The following is a 19,113-nucleotide window of genomic DNA, read 5'->3' on the forward strand; positions in this document are numbered from 1 at the left end:
TCTCTCCTTCCTGTTCCCTGCCTGAGTTGCTAAGATTTCTATAAGAAACAATCCTAAACCTGATGAGTTGTCTGGGGTAGTCTATTTCTTTCCTGTAAGGATGCAAGGAGAACTGATTTCCCTAGCTTCCAGCAACCTAACACAGTGGATGTTAACACTGAGGGGGTTTCTTTAAATGGTTTGTTTACTTTTGGAAAAATTAGTCAAAAATTTTAGGAAGAGACTATGTAGTCAGGTAGTCAATGGTACACAGACTCAGTCAGCCAGAATACATATGTTGTACATTCAGAGGCTCCAAAACTGTCTGTTAGTCAGACCATTAAAAATTCCAGTCACTGTGTATAATTTAAACATCTTCCAAAAACAGAACTCAGAACTTTGGGATTCTATTTGTGATCTTCTAGTTTAGCGCAACAGTCAATTTTACCTCTTCTATCATTACTCTTAATTAAGATTTCTTTCATAAAATTAGCATTAAAGTGATATGTTGCATATGTACAGAAATTTTAATGACTTTAAACAAGTTCTGAAGAAGCAGACGGAGAAAAAAAAAAAAAAAACTCACCTGAACAAACCCTCAGTCTTAATTTAGCCATTATGAAGATCTATGAGGATTAAGCACTTTTTTCCACACCCACCTGTTTCTCTCTTTCATCTAAAAGCCAACCTATTTGGTTTAATTTAAGCATCCACTGCAGTCTCTGTACCCACTGCTTGTTAAAAATGATTGAAAACTGGTTCACATCCAGTACTAATTGTATTTATTAGACTTTGCTGGTAAGATTAAAATAATGTAGGTGTCATGTTTACAGATGTATCGCTCTATTAAATTTGTCAGATTTTGCACTGAGTAAGATGTAATCTCCTCAAAGTTTTTTTGGCAATATATCCTAGCTCGGCTTAGCGTGTCATTTTGAATTACAGACATTGTCACAGAATGACAGACAAGGTCCCCTGACCTGTCTCAGATTCGACGGAGAAATATGGTTGTCCCTGGAGAATGCTGTAGACAACTTTAGCACTGTTCCCATATGTAGGGTCATCGGCATCTGTTGCAGTGACTTGCACAACAAAGGTACCTGAAATGAAAAATTAAAGAAAACAAAAATTAATATATTCTTTTCATGGCCAAGACGATGTAGATGTTTTCTCTACATTATGATGTAGAGAAAAAAAATAATTCATGTTCAGGTCAGACTTGTGGCAAGAAGTTAGAAATATTCTTATTTTGTAGAATTTTCTCTGGTCATGAAGGACATAAACTCAAAATGATACCTGCCTTATTCTCAACTCATTGAAACATAGTTATTGGTCAGGTATGTGGATCCTTCATCATGTTTCTCATGAAGGAAACAGAAATGTATCCCTGTCTAGATATTGTAAGTGTTCAGAATTTGAATCTAGGTCAAGAACATACTTTTGCAAATCTACTCATACTTGTAAGGTATTTGACATAAGAATGTAAATATGGTTCTTCATGTGTCTTCCAGAGAAAAGAAGTGGTGTTGAATCTTAGACAGAATGTTAAGAAACATAAAAAATTAGCTTAGATTTTGGCATTTAAAACCATTTGTGAATAAAGTGTTCACATATTAAAATGTGAATATTAGGTTCTCACTTCACCAGATGAGTTTTCATTAATGTAACAAGTCCTATGAATGAGGGGAGACCGTATGCCCCGAAGTCTTTATTTTCATATTGCTTGAGCTTAATTTTAATCTCATTGTTGATCATGATTAATTAATGCTTCTCTCCCTGGACATTATTTCAAATTAGAAATGTGCTTCTTGGAATTCAAACGTCCATTGCTCTCTGACAAAGAAATCAAAATGACCTCCCTAAGAATCAAAGAATCAAAACCTGTCAGCTTCTCAGGAAAAGATCTTATCTTAAAATCATTTCCAGAGAAGTTCTTTTATTTTTTTTCTTGTCTTGTCAATTTTTACAGCTCAATGTATTTGAAATCAGTAGAAAGATTTCAGTGGACTTCAAGGGACTTTGGAGCTCTTTTCTTTTGTATGGAAAGAACAACAAAGGTCATAGGAAGCTAATGGCATAACTCAGAACCAGTGGGTGACAGAAGTATGTACAGCCCTTTATGTACCTGCCTTTGTCCATTTTGTTTACCTTCCTGAACTAAATAAGGCTTGCTGAACAGATCTAGGAGTGGTATTGACAGAGATGACCATGAAATCCCATATTACTATTACGTATTAAACTTAGGTACCATGTAACAGAGCTCAACTCACTTTCATTGGCATTAAACCAGATTGTATTAACTTGCATTTTTTTGTGGTACAACAGAGGGAGCATGTTTCATCCAGCTGACACCTCTGATTCTAGCAAACTGTTGCCACTATTTTCCTGAATTTTTATTTTTATTTTCTTTTATGTCTCAGGTGCTTTTAGTCCAGACTCAAACAACAGATGTCTCTAGCCAACACCTGTAAACTCTGGGCCCTTACTTACTCCACAGAAAGAAGCAAGACCAGACACTGAAATCAGTTATTAGTTAGCACCTACCAACATCTGACATTTCGGGAATGCTGGCATTGTAAACATCCTTTGTAAACATTGGCTCATTGTCATTGATATCATGGATCTTAATGATGAACTCAGATTCTGGTTCCACTGGTCTTCCAGTCCTTCTGTTTATAGCCTGGGCACGGAGTATGTACACAGGCTTCTCTTCCCTGTCTAGTCTTTTTGTGGCCTGGATGTCACCAGTGTTTTCATTGATAATGAAGAGGTCTCCTGCTCCATCTCCAGAAAGGATGTATTTAAGTGATCCGTCTCCTTTATCCTGGTCTGAATGCAGCTGGTGGTGAAATGGGAATAAAAAAATAAAAAAAAAAAGGAAAATAAATAAGTAATTGGGACACAATTCTAGATACTTTAACCGATATCATGATATATGCTCTCCTATCAGTAATACTCAGCCAGAAGGCTGTACACTGCTTTTGGGAAATGAGTTGATACTACAGTAGAAGCAGTGAATAGATAGAGTTGTGTCTTGATGTCAGAATTGAAATGGTCTTCAATATTATAAGAAATTGCCTGAGGACAACCATGAACTGAAGCTGCACACCACTTTTCCAAGCTAAATATATATCAATCAAATCCAAATGCTAGTGGCTTAGGTGGAATCCAGGGAATATATAGGACAATGATATCCTACAGCGAAAAAACAGTGGGTTTGGGAATGGCAGTAACCAAAGAATTAAAGAGTGGCCAGTCAAGCCGCTTCTTGAGTTAAATTCTGGGTGCTTGGCTCTTATTCCCCATGGACATTTTGTAATATATCATATAGTGCACAATAAAATAACCTACCAAATACATACACAAACAGCAGATAAACACATGCATTCACAGATCTGGCAAACTAAGGGCAGAGACAGGCAGATATAACAGACCATTACAGCACTGGAAGTGATCAGTTGCCTTATCTAAAGGAGCATGGGAGAAGCTGAAACACAGTGGGGGAAAGGGAAAGAAGAGAATGATGGTAATTAGCATACATGAGTTGCCTGAACCATCATCTTTTATTTCCCCAGATGATTTCCACATCTCTTGGAATGCTGTTGAGTGACACCAAAGGTGTAACTGATTAAATCATATACTTATGAGCATTCCTTGATAAAGCCTCATTTATTCCCCTGGCTTTAAAATCCAGGCTACTCAACTACAACTTATTTTATCGTTACATTAGAGAAAATAAAAATAAAAAAACCTGAAACATTAAAATGGCTTCTAATATGAGAGCATAGGTAATGAAGTTAATGGGGAAAAAAATCTGTTAGGTAGCAGATTACTGTAAATTGTTTCTTTCATAGACAAAACATGTTTATGAATCAGGAGAACTGGATTTTCTCAGCCAGCTCTTTGCTTATCTTTTCTTGAAAAGAGTTAGGGAGAAAACCCCTGGTTGAGTGTTTTGCAAAGCACTTAGCATTGCTGGATAGAATGCAGAGGACAGTAAGATTTGTAGATTTAAAGAATCTTGGCATATATTCCAGCTGTGCTTGGCTATGCCCCTACCATGCTGGAAGGACAGCCTCCAGCATGACCATATGGTCTATGTTTTGGGTTTCCTCCAACTTTCTGCTCAAATCAGAAATCCACAGACAGCACACTTGGTGGCACAGTGCTCCACTGTGTGTGCATATGCCAGTGATCCCTAGAGAAAGCACGTTCTGTGCAAAAAGTCTGCCTTTAAGGGCAAAACTCTCTATCACCAGACATTCCAAGACTGTCCAATAATACAAAATATTTGTAACTGTGACATGGTTAATCATTAGCAGACATGCTGAAGCACTCTTCTTAGTTTTCTTCTTCAGGGAGAAAATGGGCATTCTGTGCAATTTTGCACGCAGCTCTTTCTCTTGATAATAAGAATAGCAATATTCTAGTAGGTTCTGTGCAGAATTTTTCATAAACAGATTTCACATCCCTTCACAAAACCATTCAATATAATTTGCTTTATTTTTTGGATAACAAAGTTTCCCAGAAGGCTAACCTTGAAATTTGGAATAGAATTTAGGTCTCTTGAGTCCTATTCAGTTGGCCAATTTCCTTGACCAGGGGACCTACAGGAATTATATTATTTACTAGACATAACTTCAGACTCTAAAAAACATCTATCAGACCAGCTTGTTAAGAAGTCAGACTAGAAGTCTACTGCAGGAAGTAATTTCAATAGGTTATTTGAACAGAACTTTCCTCAAAGGCAAGCTGCAACAGAAAAGGCATGAAAATAAATTATTTTAAAACCATGTATTTTCATGATTGTTTCACTTCAAAAATTCAACTTCTGTTTGCCTTGAAAACCTGTTTAACTTTGTCTGTATCAGAATGGGACAAAAACAGCCCTCAGTAACAGACTATCATTAATTTGTATGAGTCACGGAATAGTGCTGTTTTGAGACTTTGTAAAGGCTGAACTCCCAAGTTCATTTTTATCATCATTTTAATTAAACTTGGTTTCAACGAACAAAATAGCAAAAAAAAAGGTCAAGACAGAAAAGGTGTTGGAACCACCGGGAATAGTTTTCCATAATATTCTTTAACTAGCCTAGACTACTTAAAGAACTAAAAATGGAAAATTGCATGATTTTTTTCCTGTCAATTGTTTATTAAATTTCCACTTCTCCTCCAAAATTAACCAACCTGTGTAAGACCAGCCATGACTCTGGATACTGAGACAAAGTACATCTCGGTGTCATCAACACTAGGAATGAGGTGATCCTCATCCATGGTTCAATCTTTAGACCACCATCTAAACCGCTCCTTTGAGAAATGCTCCCTCTGACAAAATCCTTTCCAACTTCAGTATCATTAGTTTTACAATTTTCCTAAGACATGACAGAACAAACTAAGTGCTAACAGCTACCCAGGCTGTACGTGGGTTATTTACTGTGAGAGTCTGACCTGCGGGAGGTCATGTCCTCTATGTATATTACAGAGAGCTAAGGCTGGCTGAATACTTGCTCTTCAAACCAACAAGGAATGTACAGCATAGCACCATGTGTGGCCTCATCAACCTGGTTCACAAAAGGGTCTCTAAGAGTATGACTGAAATCTATTTGTTTTCAGTAAAGGAGGATAGCTCTTGCTCAAAGATTTTTGTGGGACAGACCTGTATCACACCACCTGCTTAATTGCTGCGACAATAATGACATTACCAAAATAGTTTGAATTTCATTCTCTTCTATTTAGAAAAAAAAAAAAGTTTTTATATATTAAAAAAAATTGGTCAAGCAGATCTCTAGAAAAGTTTCTCACAGATGACAAACTTGCAACATTGCTTTATGAAGAAAATATTGAAAAAAAATAAATTATTATTTTAGATTACTTTATCTGTCCTTGACAGTTTGTTTGGTAGGAAATTCTACACAGAAAAAGACAATCTTCTTTTTTATTTTTTGTTAAGTGTCAGTTTATCTTGGAAGTAATATTTTGTTTGTGTGACCTAGATGAAGAGGGAAATTGCTACTGTTACCATGTTAAAAGATAAATTTACAAATAAAGTTAAAGGACAAAAAAATGGTACAATTGAGTCCTGGAGAAAGGCCTGGAGGTGAGATGTACCTAAAAATACAGTTGAAGGGTTTTGTATATAAAACTTAACACCGGTGTGAGGTTATGAGGATGAAATGAGTGGTAATAACAACCCCATTTTCCTTTTATGTTGAAATTATTTTTCACTACCCGGACACCTCATTGCCAAGAAAGTTTGCTGTAATGAAGTATGTGCATAAATTACACTGCAGATGCTTTTAGCAGGACTGTTGCTAGCCAATACAAGATCTTATAGCTTCACTCTGTTTACTTTTCTGTATTGCAAAAAGGTGTCCATTATCCTCTTCATAGAGTTAATCAAATAAAAGGGCTATGGCAGATGGTCATGGGATAGAACAAGATGTTTGGGACACAGCCTTCATGTAATCTGGGCTGTATCATACAACCATTCCTCAAGACAAAGTTCATACAGCCAATTTTTTAAGTACTCCACTTTAGGACAGATTTTTTACTTCTGTCAGAACTCAGTGTTACTGCCATTCATTTCAGTTGGTGGATGAACTGAGCAATACCCCAAAGGTAAGCAAAATGGTGAAGAACTAAGTCTAAGCAATAAAAAGTAAATGCATCAGCAATTGCACTGTATTAATATTATAATGAATTGATTCATTCCGAATCTAATCTGGACACTCCTGACATTGCCCATCAATCACTGGCTAAGGCTGAGGATGAATGACAAATTAAAGATTTTACTATGTCTTAGGCATACTTTTACTCATTTTACTTTAATACCACTGTAAAGTGAACCATCTGTTTTTCTTTTAATGACTTATGGTCAGATAAAAACTCTCCAGCCTCTTTCTTCTGTTCCTCCCAAATGTCCTGGCCCAAACCATTTAAATACAACTGCCTGGACATGGGGAAGGCTGCATTCCTCCTGAAGGAAGAGCTGTTTTAAGTGCACTCAGGACTGCAGAAATAGCTCCTTGGATTGGGCATACTGCTTGTTGTCATACACATAATTACTTTAAAGTGAAAGCCGTTTGGTTTTTTGTTTTGGTTTTTTTTCTTAAAATTAGCCACAATCCAGAGTAGCTTTGTTCTCCACAGTGGCTCTGGCACAGCTTTCCAAAATCTCCCAGGGTAGAGGCAATGGACTGTCTTTGGCACAATGCCAAAGAAAAGGGAAGCGGAATCTCTGCTCAAAGTATTTTTACACAAACATTTTATTTTTTCATATATTTCTGGACTGAATATATTGAGAGCATTTGTGTTCATCTCCAACAGATAGCACCGCTTCATTTAAAAATAATACTCCAGGAAAATTTTACCAGGATTTTAAGAATTAAATTGGATCCATTCTACACACAGGAATTCCTTCAGCAAAGCAAATGGGAAGAATTTAAGGGCATCTTCCAAGTGCTTTTGCAGCAAGGCTATAAACTGCTGTGGCACAGGGAACATTGTCCCCAGGTGGGCAATGGCAGGGCCTGGCAGCCATGGCCTGTCCCACCACCCCAGACAGGAGCAGGGCAGCCACAGGTGACCAGGACAGCCCCAGTGCTGGGTACTGGGAACTCCTGGGAATGGTGATGGCTGGGCACGGTTGTCGGGAGCTGGAGACTGGCCCTGCTCTGGTGTTTCTGGGCCAGGGCCATGTGGCTGACCTGGAGTCTTGGGCATGAGGAGAGGGACAGTCAGGCCTGGGTGCTGAACTCGGGGTCCTTCTCTCAGCATGTTAAATTCACCTTGATATTCCTGAAACATCAGGACCAAAACTGAATAATGGAAGTGAGATCCCATACGTATTAATAGGTTAAGACTAACCACTAACTTTTTTGAGCGTTTAAATGGAATACATCAGAGAGAAGTGGCTTTCTAGCATGGATATTTGTAACAAGGTTGTACTGAAAATGTACTTTTACAGCTGTGGTAATTAAATTCCAAAAAATTGAAATTGCAGGCCGTGACTATCCTCCAGAGTCAAATAACACCCCTCCTCTACCTCATTCTGTAACACTGATTTAAACAGCATAGTTAATCTCATTTATGAAGTGGCTTTAGGTTATGAAAGACAGCTGTAAATTGCAGTTTAGCTCCCACTAATGTCATATTGCTGGTTACGACACCTGGCAATTCAGTAGGTAAAATGGTTTTCTATTCACCCTACAGACCAAGTTCCTTTCCCTTTTGTGAATATTACACGCTTGTTGCCGAATTCCAGAGCAGGTACTGAATCTCTGCAAAGATCAAAGTCAATTGACCTTGGGATGTACAGACTGAACCATCAACCTACAATTATGCACAAATAAGCTGCCTGCTGCATCTTATTATTTGTTTGCATTTTTAAGATTGACTTGATATTCTGGGGTTGGTGTGGTCCCATTTTTGTCTCCTAACACATTAATGAAATAGAGACCAACTATTAAAATAGTAAGCAAGCAATTGGATGTTAGCTAACAAAGAGAAACTTGGTTTTACTCCTGGGAATATTCATAGCACATGATTTTGCTCTGAATTTACTATATCCAAACACCAAACTGCTGTCTAGTAACAAACAAATTCAACTACATGTATTGCTTGAGGTTACACAGTGCATACACTGAAGCATTTAGAAAAAACAAAGCACGTGAAAAGAGACTGCTAATACTGTAATAGTAAAAGTAGTAACAACCTTGCACTCTTCCTTGGCTCTCCTGGTGCTCCTTACCTTTACAGCGTCAACAAAACCCCTCAATTACTATAATAACCAACTCCTTTATTATCATCAAATAATCAGCACCAAACTTTTTATTCTACTGGTGACTCTGTGTTAAAAGGAAAATGTCACTGGCTTTGCACTTTAGGTAATAAGTATTCATATGTATTTTGGTGAAGTTTAAGTATACACTTCTTTCTAACACACAAAAGATAATCCCCAAACACTATATACGGGTTCCATATACCTCCATATACACAAAATATATCACGCGTCATCAGGGCAAACACCTACACAGATAATTTATTTCAAGACGTAAAAGATCTTCTTTTCTTCCAGAAGATATTCCAGAAGGTTCACTAAGAGATCCAGCATCACCAGAAACGCCACATTTCCTATGGATGTGTGTGCCATGTTTTTTTGGTCTCAATCCTGTTAAGCTCTGGATCCTTCCACAGACCACATAACCTATCTGTCTCAGCCCTTAGCCAAAGCCTCCTGTCTCCCTCATATCACTCACCTCACTGCATGCTGCTGGATACTTCCTGCTCTGGCCTTTGTCCTTACATCTTCTAGAAACTGCAAAATGGTGCTACTTCTCATGTTCCTTACATGCTTCCTGGAGAAGAGCCATCATGGGCCATGGTTGTTGGTGGTTTATATGTGTATCTATGGAACAGCCAGTTGACCAGCTAGTCAAGTAGGTTTATTTGCCTGATGTAGCTACTGTTCTACAAACTGTACATGAGATTAATGATTTTGACACCTTTATTCCTCTATAAAATTAAATTCTAATAAGCTGATGGCCTACAGAGCTATTTAAAGGAGGCCAGTGGGAAGAAATAGAGGCTAGACTGCTGAACCTGAGGATTGGATGGCTAGATGCTTAAAATTAATTTTGAAGACAATGGAGAAAGATTCTACAGTGATTCTAAGTCTTCTTGGTGCTTACACTAACTCGAAGAGATGATTCCTTTCCATTCTTATATGAAGCAATTTGATTATAGTAAGATTTATATTCTATAGCCTCAAAAATTGAGAGACAGGCTTTGAAGTAAGATTCAAACACTGCCATTTTCAAAGAAAATAAAATGATAAAAAAAAAATAATTTATAAGATCAGAAAGAAAGGCAAGCAGACCCTGTGCTAGCAGATCACAGCATCACGATGCCTGATGTACAGATGTCAGGAACAATGCTTTCACACAGGGACTGTATTTAAACTGTTACCATAGATACTTAGTTGATTCGCACTCTTCTGTATCTCATCACTAATCTGAGATCTGCTGTCCTAAGCCATCAGTAGTCTTCATTTTTCATAATTTTCTTGCCCTTACAGATGTCACAGTTTACGGAGTAACTGAATTGGTTAACTTTAGTAAGTGATTGGTTTAGTATGATAAGTGCAGTTCCTATACCATAGTTAATATAGTAAACCTGAATGTGGTTCAGTGTGACTGATTCCTGAGTGTTTGAGTTTATTAATGTAGTTTTGTCTTGCTTGGTTCTCGCCATACCTAGCAAAGAAAAAACTGCAACAGGTTCACAGTTCCCATTTGAAGAAATAGCTGCTCTGGAGAGTAGAAAAGATCTTGTGTCCCAAACTGGATCTGCTGTTCTTGTGCCAGTGTTATGTATCTGTTTTTAAGAGCCTCCTCCCACATACATACATTCTTCCTCGTCCTGCATTTACAGATAATAATTCCATATGCTCTTGGTTTTGTTTTTTGTTTTGCTAGACCCCTAGCCTATATACAATCCTTGCTTGCAAAATAGGCACTTCTGAGCTCTCAGCTGAAAACCTGTTTACAACCTCAGTATCTTGTTTTCAAGTCAAGTGGATTCCAACAAGAGCCAGTGAAAAAAAGGCCAAAGATGAAGGGCTGATGCTCCTAGCTGGTTTTCTGTAATTGCTGCATTTCAATTGGCCTTCCTTCTGTACAAGTGGACACAGATCTTGCAACAACAATGTTAATATTTTCCTATCTGCGTTAGAAATGAGTACAAAGATCTACTATTTTCATTGCTGTATCAAACTAGTTCTTCCAGACTAAAACATTCAGTTTTCTTCACCTTCTTCTGTTCCTTCTCCTTCCATTTTATGACCATGCATTATCTATTAGATTTTTTTTTCTTAGCAACTCCTATTTCATGAACACTGCATTTTTTCCTGTTTCTATTCCTCCAATTTTCAATACCAGTCTTTTCTACTGTAACATATCCTCATAATAAAGGGTAAGACTGAAATCAAGAATCATAGAATCACTGAATATGTTGAGTTGGAAGGGATTATTAGGATTATCGAGTAGTCCAAATCTTGACTGAGCACATTAAATCTATAAAAAGTAATGAAATAGAGCACTGAAAAATTACTGAGGTTATAGGAGGTTCCTGAATTTTAGGGTGCTGGTTTCTTTGGAGTTATTGAAAAATATACTATGTCTCTTTGATTTTGCTTACATTTTTGATCCTTCAGAGTTAGTATAGCAAACCCAAGAATATCTCAAAACCTGGCACATTCAGCTGTGGAATCCTATTAATATAATAATATATAGCAGGCTGTGTTTTTATAGAAAGAACATATCTGCCTTGTTTACAAAAAGTGCATCAACCCTGGTTGCATTCAAACAGGCAGATTAGCAGAAAAACTCAGTAAATATTGAAATAATAATAAGAAAACATGGTAAAGGATATAGGAATTCAATACTGGAACTATTAAACATAAGTCAAATGCTTTAATAAGATAATCACCTCAGTGCATAACATGCAAAGGGTAAAAACAAAAAATATTCTCTAAGGGTAACCTTTAGCCTAAACACTGGGTTTTTAAAAGAAAACAAAAAAGAAAGCAGTCATGAGATTCAAGAACAACAAAGAAAAAGGTAAAATTGCACCCACTGAAAACAGGGAAAAAAGCTATAAACATTCAGCAACAACACTATCATCTGCGAAACATATTGTCCTGATATTAAGAATTGCAGGAGAATTTAAAAAAAAACATCACAGTGATGCTGTCTTTCTGTTTCTTGAGAGTATCAAAATGTCAGTGAACTTTCTTATTCATTTGCAAAAGTAGCAGTGACAATCAGTTCCCTGTAAATGAATGACTCCAAGAGAGGCTAAAACCAGTTTTATAAACAAATTCAGAAAATGAACAGATCAAAAAGCACTAAGCGTATTTCAAGATTCAGAGTCAACCAGGTACTCAAAAGGCAAAGTGAGTATAAAAGATGGTGGCATTTGATTTTAAAACCAATAGAACACAGAAAAGTCACTATAATAAGAATAGAGGGTGCTGGAGTGAAAAAAAAAAAAAAAAAAAAAGAAATATAAAGGGGAATGGAATAAGAATTTGTTGCTAGATCACAAGATGTAATAAGTTCTCTCACTTTGGAACCTGAGGCTCACACATCCTTCAGGCAGGCTAGAAGGTCCAGGCAGGCTGGAAGTCTCTTTCTGTGAGGGCCATATGGGAGGCCACATGGCCTGAGACAGACAGGGACTACAGTTTGGCTGATGTTGAGTTTTTTCCTTGGTTTAAGGAACAGGCTGCCCAAAGCGTAGTTGGGAACTTGTTGTTCTGTTTTAAATGTATGGAGCTAAGAATAAACATCCACACTCTGGTGACTCACACCTTTATTACACACCCTTCAAAATCATAAATGGGTTCTTTAACTTGATGTGCAAACATGCAGCCACAGCTAATGAGCTTTGCAAAAATTCAGCTGGAATATGTCAATCCTTTCAACATTGCCTGGGACCTCTCAAGTCTTCTCCCTCTTGGGTTCCCCAGCTGCTTCTGCTCTTCCTTGTGATTAAACAGGGACAGTGGCACAAGAGCTTTTATCCTTTACTGCAGTACACCAAACTAGCAAGGTACCTTATTCTGATGGCCGTTCTCTCTAGGGGAAACTGATTATCAGATCTTAATGAATATCTGGCAAAGCTTCAAACTAGGTAAAGAGATCTCCATGTTCTCTTGAGCTGAGTGCTGCTTAGCACTTCTGTGGTAATGCAGTTTATTTGTTCCTCTTCCTATTATCTCTAAGCCAAATTATAGCAGGAATTTACAGAGTTTGCCTTTACAAAGACAAATAGGTCTTTAATTTGCTAGGAACAAGAGACCATGGTGTCAAGTCTGATCTCTATACATATGGGCCCTTGAGTTTCATGTACTTTTATCAAACTTCTTGCTTTTCTTTGAACTACTGTATAACACTAGAAAGAAGCAGTCTTCCTTTAAGACTCTAAAGAACACAAAACAATTCTGACTCTGAGTAATAACTGACCTCTTGCTTAAAAAAAATTAAAAAAATATCCATGGTTATATACTGAATTTTCCCAGTTTTACTTAAAGCAGTTTGGTTTCATTATGCCTTTGAAAGATCAAAGAGCTCTCTTCAGCTAAACAGTAGTGATGATAACAATAGAGCATTATACAGACTTGCACAATTACCCTCACAAAAGTGTGAAGATCTTGTTCTTCTCTCAAGAAAGGCCAAGGCAGTTTAAAATCCCTGTTTTATGCTTTTGGCCCATCTATTTAAACATCTGGATTTCTTTGTCAAAACAAGCATTGTTTCTTCTTGCCAGTGTTTTCAAACTGTGGGGTAGCAAAAGAACGTGGTAGACGTGAGGATTTGCTTTAGTTGAGACATCAGCATTAACTTACTAAAAAGTATAAATGGCTTAGTCAACTTCAGACTTCTCACAACCTACCTCAGGTACTACTCTCTCGAATAGCTGAGCAGAATATTAGAATAGACTAAAAAAATATTTTATTTAGTGCATACAATTCAGTGATCAGGAATGAAAATTCAAGCCTCTGAACTCTTGAAAGAGCTGTACAAGTCATTTTAGGAGACACATTGCTAGCACTGCAAATCTTCCACCTTAACTGGATGGTCAGTCACTGACTTCCAGCATTGAGTCTTAAAGACTGAATGGGACACTTAGTTTGAGATCTCACTGATGATTTTCTTGGTATACAAAAAACATACAAACAAGGAATGAAGCACCTTTAAGAGTATCTCTTCGACAAAAACACAAGATACGTAAGGGAAAGGCAGGCTTGTAGCCACAAATACACTGTCAAGTTTTAATATGTTCTTTTTCACAGTCATCTTGTCTGATTTTAGATCACTATTTGATGCTTCTACATTCTCCCTGCAGTAAAATGTATACAATGTCCAGTTCTGTATGTAATGATTATAATATGATTTGAGAATCTTGGGTGTAATTTGTTCTGTGTTTATGGAAGGACTAAATATCATTTAACTGGAATCAAGAATAGCAACACTGTGGCTTTGCCACAGCTTTTATTTAGAGGGTGTGGTGGATGGTCCATCCTTAAAGCAGCTGCAATGGTAGAAAGTCTAATTGTTCTCACATTTTTGTTATTATCCCCCAACTGACGGTTACTGTCACCAAAGGTCTGGATGGGTATGCAGAGTGGTTTCTGCATTCCGAGGTTGGCTGTATTAGCTAAAGTAGCATTTTGAGGTATCTATAAAATTCCTTGAAAAGGAATATGTGTGTTGTCACATGAGAGGTTAAAGAAAATTAAGTGCCTGACTTGTAATAACATTCAGTGGGAATAGAATGAGTTCATAAAGGAATGCATACCTAAGCCCCTCCATTTTTCAATTAGAACTGTGCCTACAATTCAAGAGCACCAACTTCCTTTACAGGTTTTTTCCAAGTCAGAGGAAGTTAATTCCAATATCCTGATATAATTCCACTGACTATAATGGGACTTCTGTCCTGTACTGCATTAGTCAGTTAGAAAAGGGAATTCAAATAGTAGAAGATGGCAGCAGCTATTCTCTTGAGATTAGGAGAAATTTCTTTTTTTTAAAGAGTACATTCAGCAAACATGCACTACAATAATAATTTTAGTGTATGTGCCTTAGTCTTTAAATTATGTGTAAATTATAGTTAGTGAAATATATATGTAAATGTAGTGAAATGTCTGTATTATATGTCCAGCTTTATTTATCTTTGATTTCCCTGGGAATTTACCAAGGGACATTTACTCTTTATCAGTGGTTGGAATTTTCTATTTAATCAGACAAAATATTTTCTTTGGAATCATGAATTTTCAAAAACGCTTCATAATTAAATTATGTAAGCAAAAACAGCACCTTAATTAAGGTATATGAGCACATACATTTCTGATTCCATGAAAACCTCTATTCTCCTGTGGGGGTAGGGGAGAATCTATCCGAAAGATGAACAGCAAAACAAAACAAAATAAAAAAAATAAAAACCTTGGCCTAATATCCAGAAATGTTTTTACTGGGATATAGTTGAATAAAACATCAGGCTTCTTTGGCAAGTAACAGCTTCTGACTACTCCCTGATGGATGCGCTTGAAAGCAAATGCTCATCCTTTGCTTACTGACAAAGGTGACCCTTTGATATTCTGAGTACTTGATGCTGACAATCAAACCTTGAAATATGTGTATGAATTTTATATGCTGCATAAAAGTGTGTGTGTCAGAGGAAGAAGGGGGATGGAGAAGGGAGGATACAGACAAACACTAAAACAAATGAGAACCCACATTCAGATTTAAATGAAGACTTAGCAAAAAGGATACTAATTCATATCCACAAGTTTAATTTAGTCTTTAATCTGTTTTCATTTCTCTGTCACTTAGTTCTACAAGTCAGAAGCTGGGAAAAGGAGAAATATTTCCATTCTGTCATGTTCTCCAACTTTGTTTCTAAACAGAATTTTGTGTTATCAGATAACCAAGGGTTTGTGAGACAGTAGATACAATATAAAAGGCCATACATTTATCTCTCAACAGGACCCTTTTGAGGAAAACTCCTCACCTAGAAAAAAGTTTATGGGAAACATCAGGCAAGTCTGGCACCGAGTAGATTCTTTTTTCAAACAAGCATTCCTCAAAGTGCCATTAGTGAGGCTGAGAAGGGACAGCTCACATGACCTGAACGCTGCAGCAGAATGTAGATCCTTACAGAGGCCAGGTCAGGAATTAGGAAATAATCAGCAAAAATAGGTGGAGCTTTGCTTTGGAACAGGTGGCAAATCAGTTGAGATCTTGAGGATAAGAGGACAAGCCAAGACAAGATGTTACATTAGGTATCTGCCACAGACTGTCTGCTTAGAGAGATGAAGCAGATGCAGCCTTCTTTAGACAGATGGAGGAAACCCTGTGATTGCAGGTCATAGTACTCTTGGGGGACTTTAATCATTCTTATGTTTGCTGGAAGGGCAATATGTCTGTGTGCAAGCAACCCAGGTTTCTGCAGAATGTCCTAAGACAACTCCTTCACCCAGGTGATTGATGAGTTGACCAGAGGGTATGTTATGCTGGACCCATTCGTCATGAATAAAGGAGAACTGCTCGGTGATATGGAACGGCACTTTGCCCACAGGCCCCAAAGAGCCTTGAGTCAGGCAGAAAATTCTGGTAGAGTGAAGCATTATCCACAGCAGACACCAACCAATAAATCAGGAGCCTTTTAAGTAAATTGGACATACTCAGTTCCATAAAAAAAAAAAAAAAAAAAAATTGGATGCATCTAAGGATGGTGACATTGATGAAATGTTTCTTTCTATAATGTCTGAAAAGCCATAGTCTTTGGGGAAAGTAATTAAATTATGAAAATAGGGTAAGTCACACCAATTCAGGTTCAAGATCCAGCATAACCTATCTAGGAATGCATATTAATTTTGACTGGAGAACCTGGAATTCTTTTGGTGAGAATACTTGTGTCTATGCTTTCCTAATTATATAATATCTAGTATTCATGAAAAGAAAGAATTCTCTCTGAAGCACATATAATTGCTGTGATACTATCAGTCTAAAAATTCTAAAGGAAATTGTTCATAAAATATTTCTGTAGGTAAAATAACAGATATTTATAGGGTGAATGGTGTAGATCCTAAAAGGATCTACCTGCAAGTAGCATGAGGGTGAAGCTCACCTGAGTTTACAAATACCACAAATGTACATTCAAGAGTTTTCTTCCACAGGCATTAACTCCTTGCCTACAACCCCCTTGGCAGTTGATATTCCCAAGATGTGGGTTATGTTATTCCCATTCTGTGAGTAATTTTAGCTGTTGTAAGCTGCATTAACTGCACTTTAAGCAACTGACCTGAAATGTGTAAAACTACACAAAGTGGAAAGGAACTATGAATAAATGCTCTGACACCTTGGTTTACATGTCCTTTAAATCCTCTGCCGGTGCCCTGATCAGCTTGATTGCAAGGGCTGTTAGGTACAAGGAAGGATGTCAAAGAGCCAAAGGTACACATATGTTTATTTGGTTCTGTCTTTTGGGGAGAACGTGACCTTCCACTAATGACAACATGATGCTAAACACAGAAGTTATACAAATGACTTGGCTGAACTTGATGTTGCCTTCCAACATGAAGATATGGAATGGGCAGAGATGACCAATGTCCTAAAGGTGACTAAATGATCGTTACGTGAGACCGTGCAACACATTAAAACGTCCTTTGTTCCAGCAGACATCTAATGTGAAACATGACTTGATGTTTCACAAAGAGACAAAGTATGAAATGATGCCAGAGGGACAATATTCTTATAAAGAGAGGCCATTTCAGATGAGTTCTCCTGAAGCCCTGCCCTGTACCTCATGGCATAAGCAAACTGGTGATAGAAGGACTGTAGTCTTTATCAAATGAGTCAACTCCAAAATAAACAACTGTTGAGAAAACAGTGGGAATTATAATTCTAACATAAACATTTGCTAATGTTTCCTCCTTGTCCTTTAATGTAAGATTTTAACTCCCAGCTCACTCAGTATTTTATTTCTTCACAACCTTTGTTTTTCTGTTTTGGGGTGGGTTTTTCATGAAATTAGAAGACAGGAGAGAAAGGACGGATTTTTTTTCTTCTCTTTTCCATCTAGAGGGCAATTCTTTCCTTTCCTTCATCTGCCACCTCAGACTTTCATGACAACTACAAGCTTCACTGCATCCTGAAGTACTTGCAAGTGCATGCTGAGGTTTCTTTCACCCCATTAATGGTGAAAGCAAGCCACAGTCTGCATTAGCGCATATGGATCAACAGTAGGCATTCACATCACAACACATTTTCAGTTTGTGTTTTGAAATGTTACACTGACTGGCCACAGCTCTCAACCTGCTGCTGCCCCACTGTGAACCAATGTTCACTAGTGAGGGAAATGCCAGCAAAAGAAAAGGGGGAAACAGACAAGATATTTAATTTAATAAAGAGATTTCTCTAAGCTTTATGGTTTACTGTATTTGGTAAGCCAACTGCAAACAACAAATGGTGGAATAACAATAGTTGTCTTAGGCCTGAAAAAAGGATTTTATTTTTTAGCTGTCCCTAGCCTTTAAAATTTATATTCATGATGTTGCAGCTTCCTAATGAGAATGCCACTGTTCTAAACAAACAAGTAAGAAAATAGTAATTGCAGCTCCAAATAACAGCGATCTAAATAATCCATAATCAAGCATGAACTTCACATGTAGCCTCTCCCTAAAGAGGAAGATTAATATGTTCAGCTGTTTTTATATAGCTGGAAGTCTAGGGACACACAATTCAGGACCATGTGCAGACTGCTAACGAGAGTAGAACAGGATAATCTGTGAAAAGACATGATCCAAAATGTAAGCACTAATATAAGTGGGTAATTAGAATGTGGAAAACAAAATTGTTTTGTTTGGGACACAAAAATGAAAAATAAGAATTAACAGAAACATTGCCTTGAGGGTCCCAGGATTTGCTTGCTTCTGTAGGTGGAATGGGAAGAAGGGGAGGAGGTTCTGTATCGTTACACTGTAAGTACCATCATGTGCCATAATGTAGGAAATGTGGTTTGTTTGAAACAGATGGTTGTAAGGCTCTTATACTGTGTAATATATTTGGATACAAGGATGATGCCAAGTAGATTCACAATTATGATGATCGTAAACATTAACCATGCTGTATTTCCTGCCTGTTCATTTTCTGAATAGCATCCTTGCCCATCCCACCCATTGCTCATTATCTCCTTTCTTAGCCCCTGTATGATGGTTTAAAACCTGCAAGCTGTTTCTGGATTGTCGTCCTGGGCCTCTAACCTCTCAACTGTCCCTCATTATGGAGTTATGTCTATTCTGCAGAGACTGACAGTACAGAGAACTTCTATCAGCACCAGTAAATCTTTCAAAGAGGAATACAAGACAAGTATGTGTATGTGTGTGCAATTCAATATAGAAATGAAGGGCACTTGGGAAAGTCAAGTGGTGGAACATAAAATATGACAGAGGGATGAGGAATAATGGAAGCGCAGGTGTGCCAGAGCATTTGTTCTACTTTTTAAGAGAATGACAAGTACTCGGCCCATTGAAGAGGGAGGCAGGTGATCTAATCATATAAACTGATGGGG

General features: G+C 37.4%; 1 protein-coding gene across 1 annotated transcript in view; it reads right to left on the reverse strand.

Moving 5' to 3' along the window:
- CDH6 (cadherin 6) overlaps positions 1 to 19,113 on the reverse strand; it is a 103,567-nt gene that overhangs the window by 27,142 nt on the left and 57,312 nt on the right. Inside the window, exons 3-4 of the mRNA XM_015619650.3 lie at positions 2,524 to 2,818; positions 960 to 1,079 (exon numbers count right to left, since the gene is read on the reverse strand). Of these exons, the coding sequence (XP_015475136.1) occupies positions 960 to 1,079; positions 2,524 to 2,818 (415 nt within the window). The remainder of the gene's footprint in view (positions 1 to 959; positions 1,080 to 2,523; positions 2,819 to 19,113) is intronic.

This window comes from Parus major, chromosome 2, assembly GCF_001522545.3.
Source record: "Parus major isolate Abel chromosome 2, Parus_major1.1, whole genome shotgun sequence".
NCBI lineage: Eukaryota > Metazoa > Chordata > Aves > Passeriformes > Paridae > Parus > Parus major.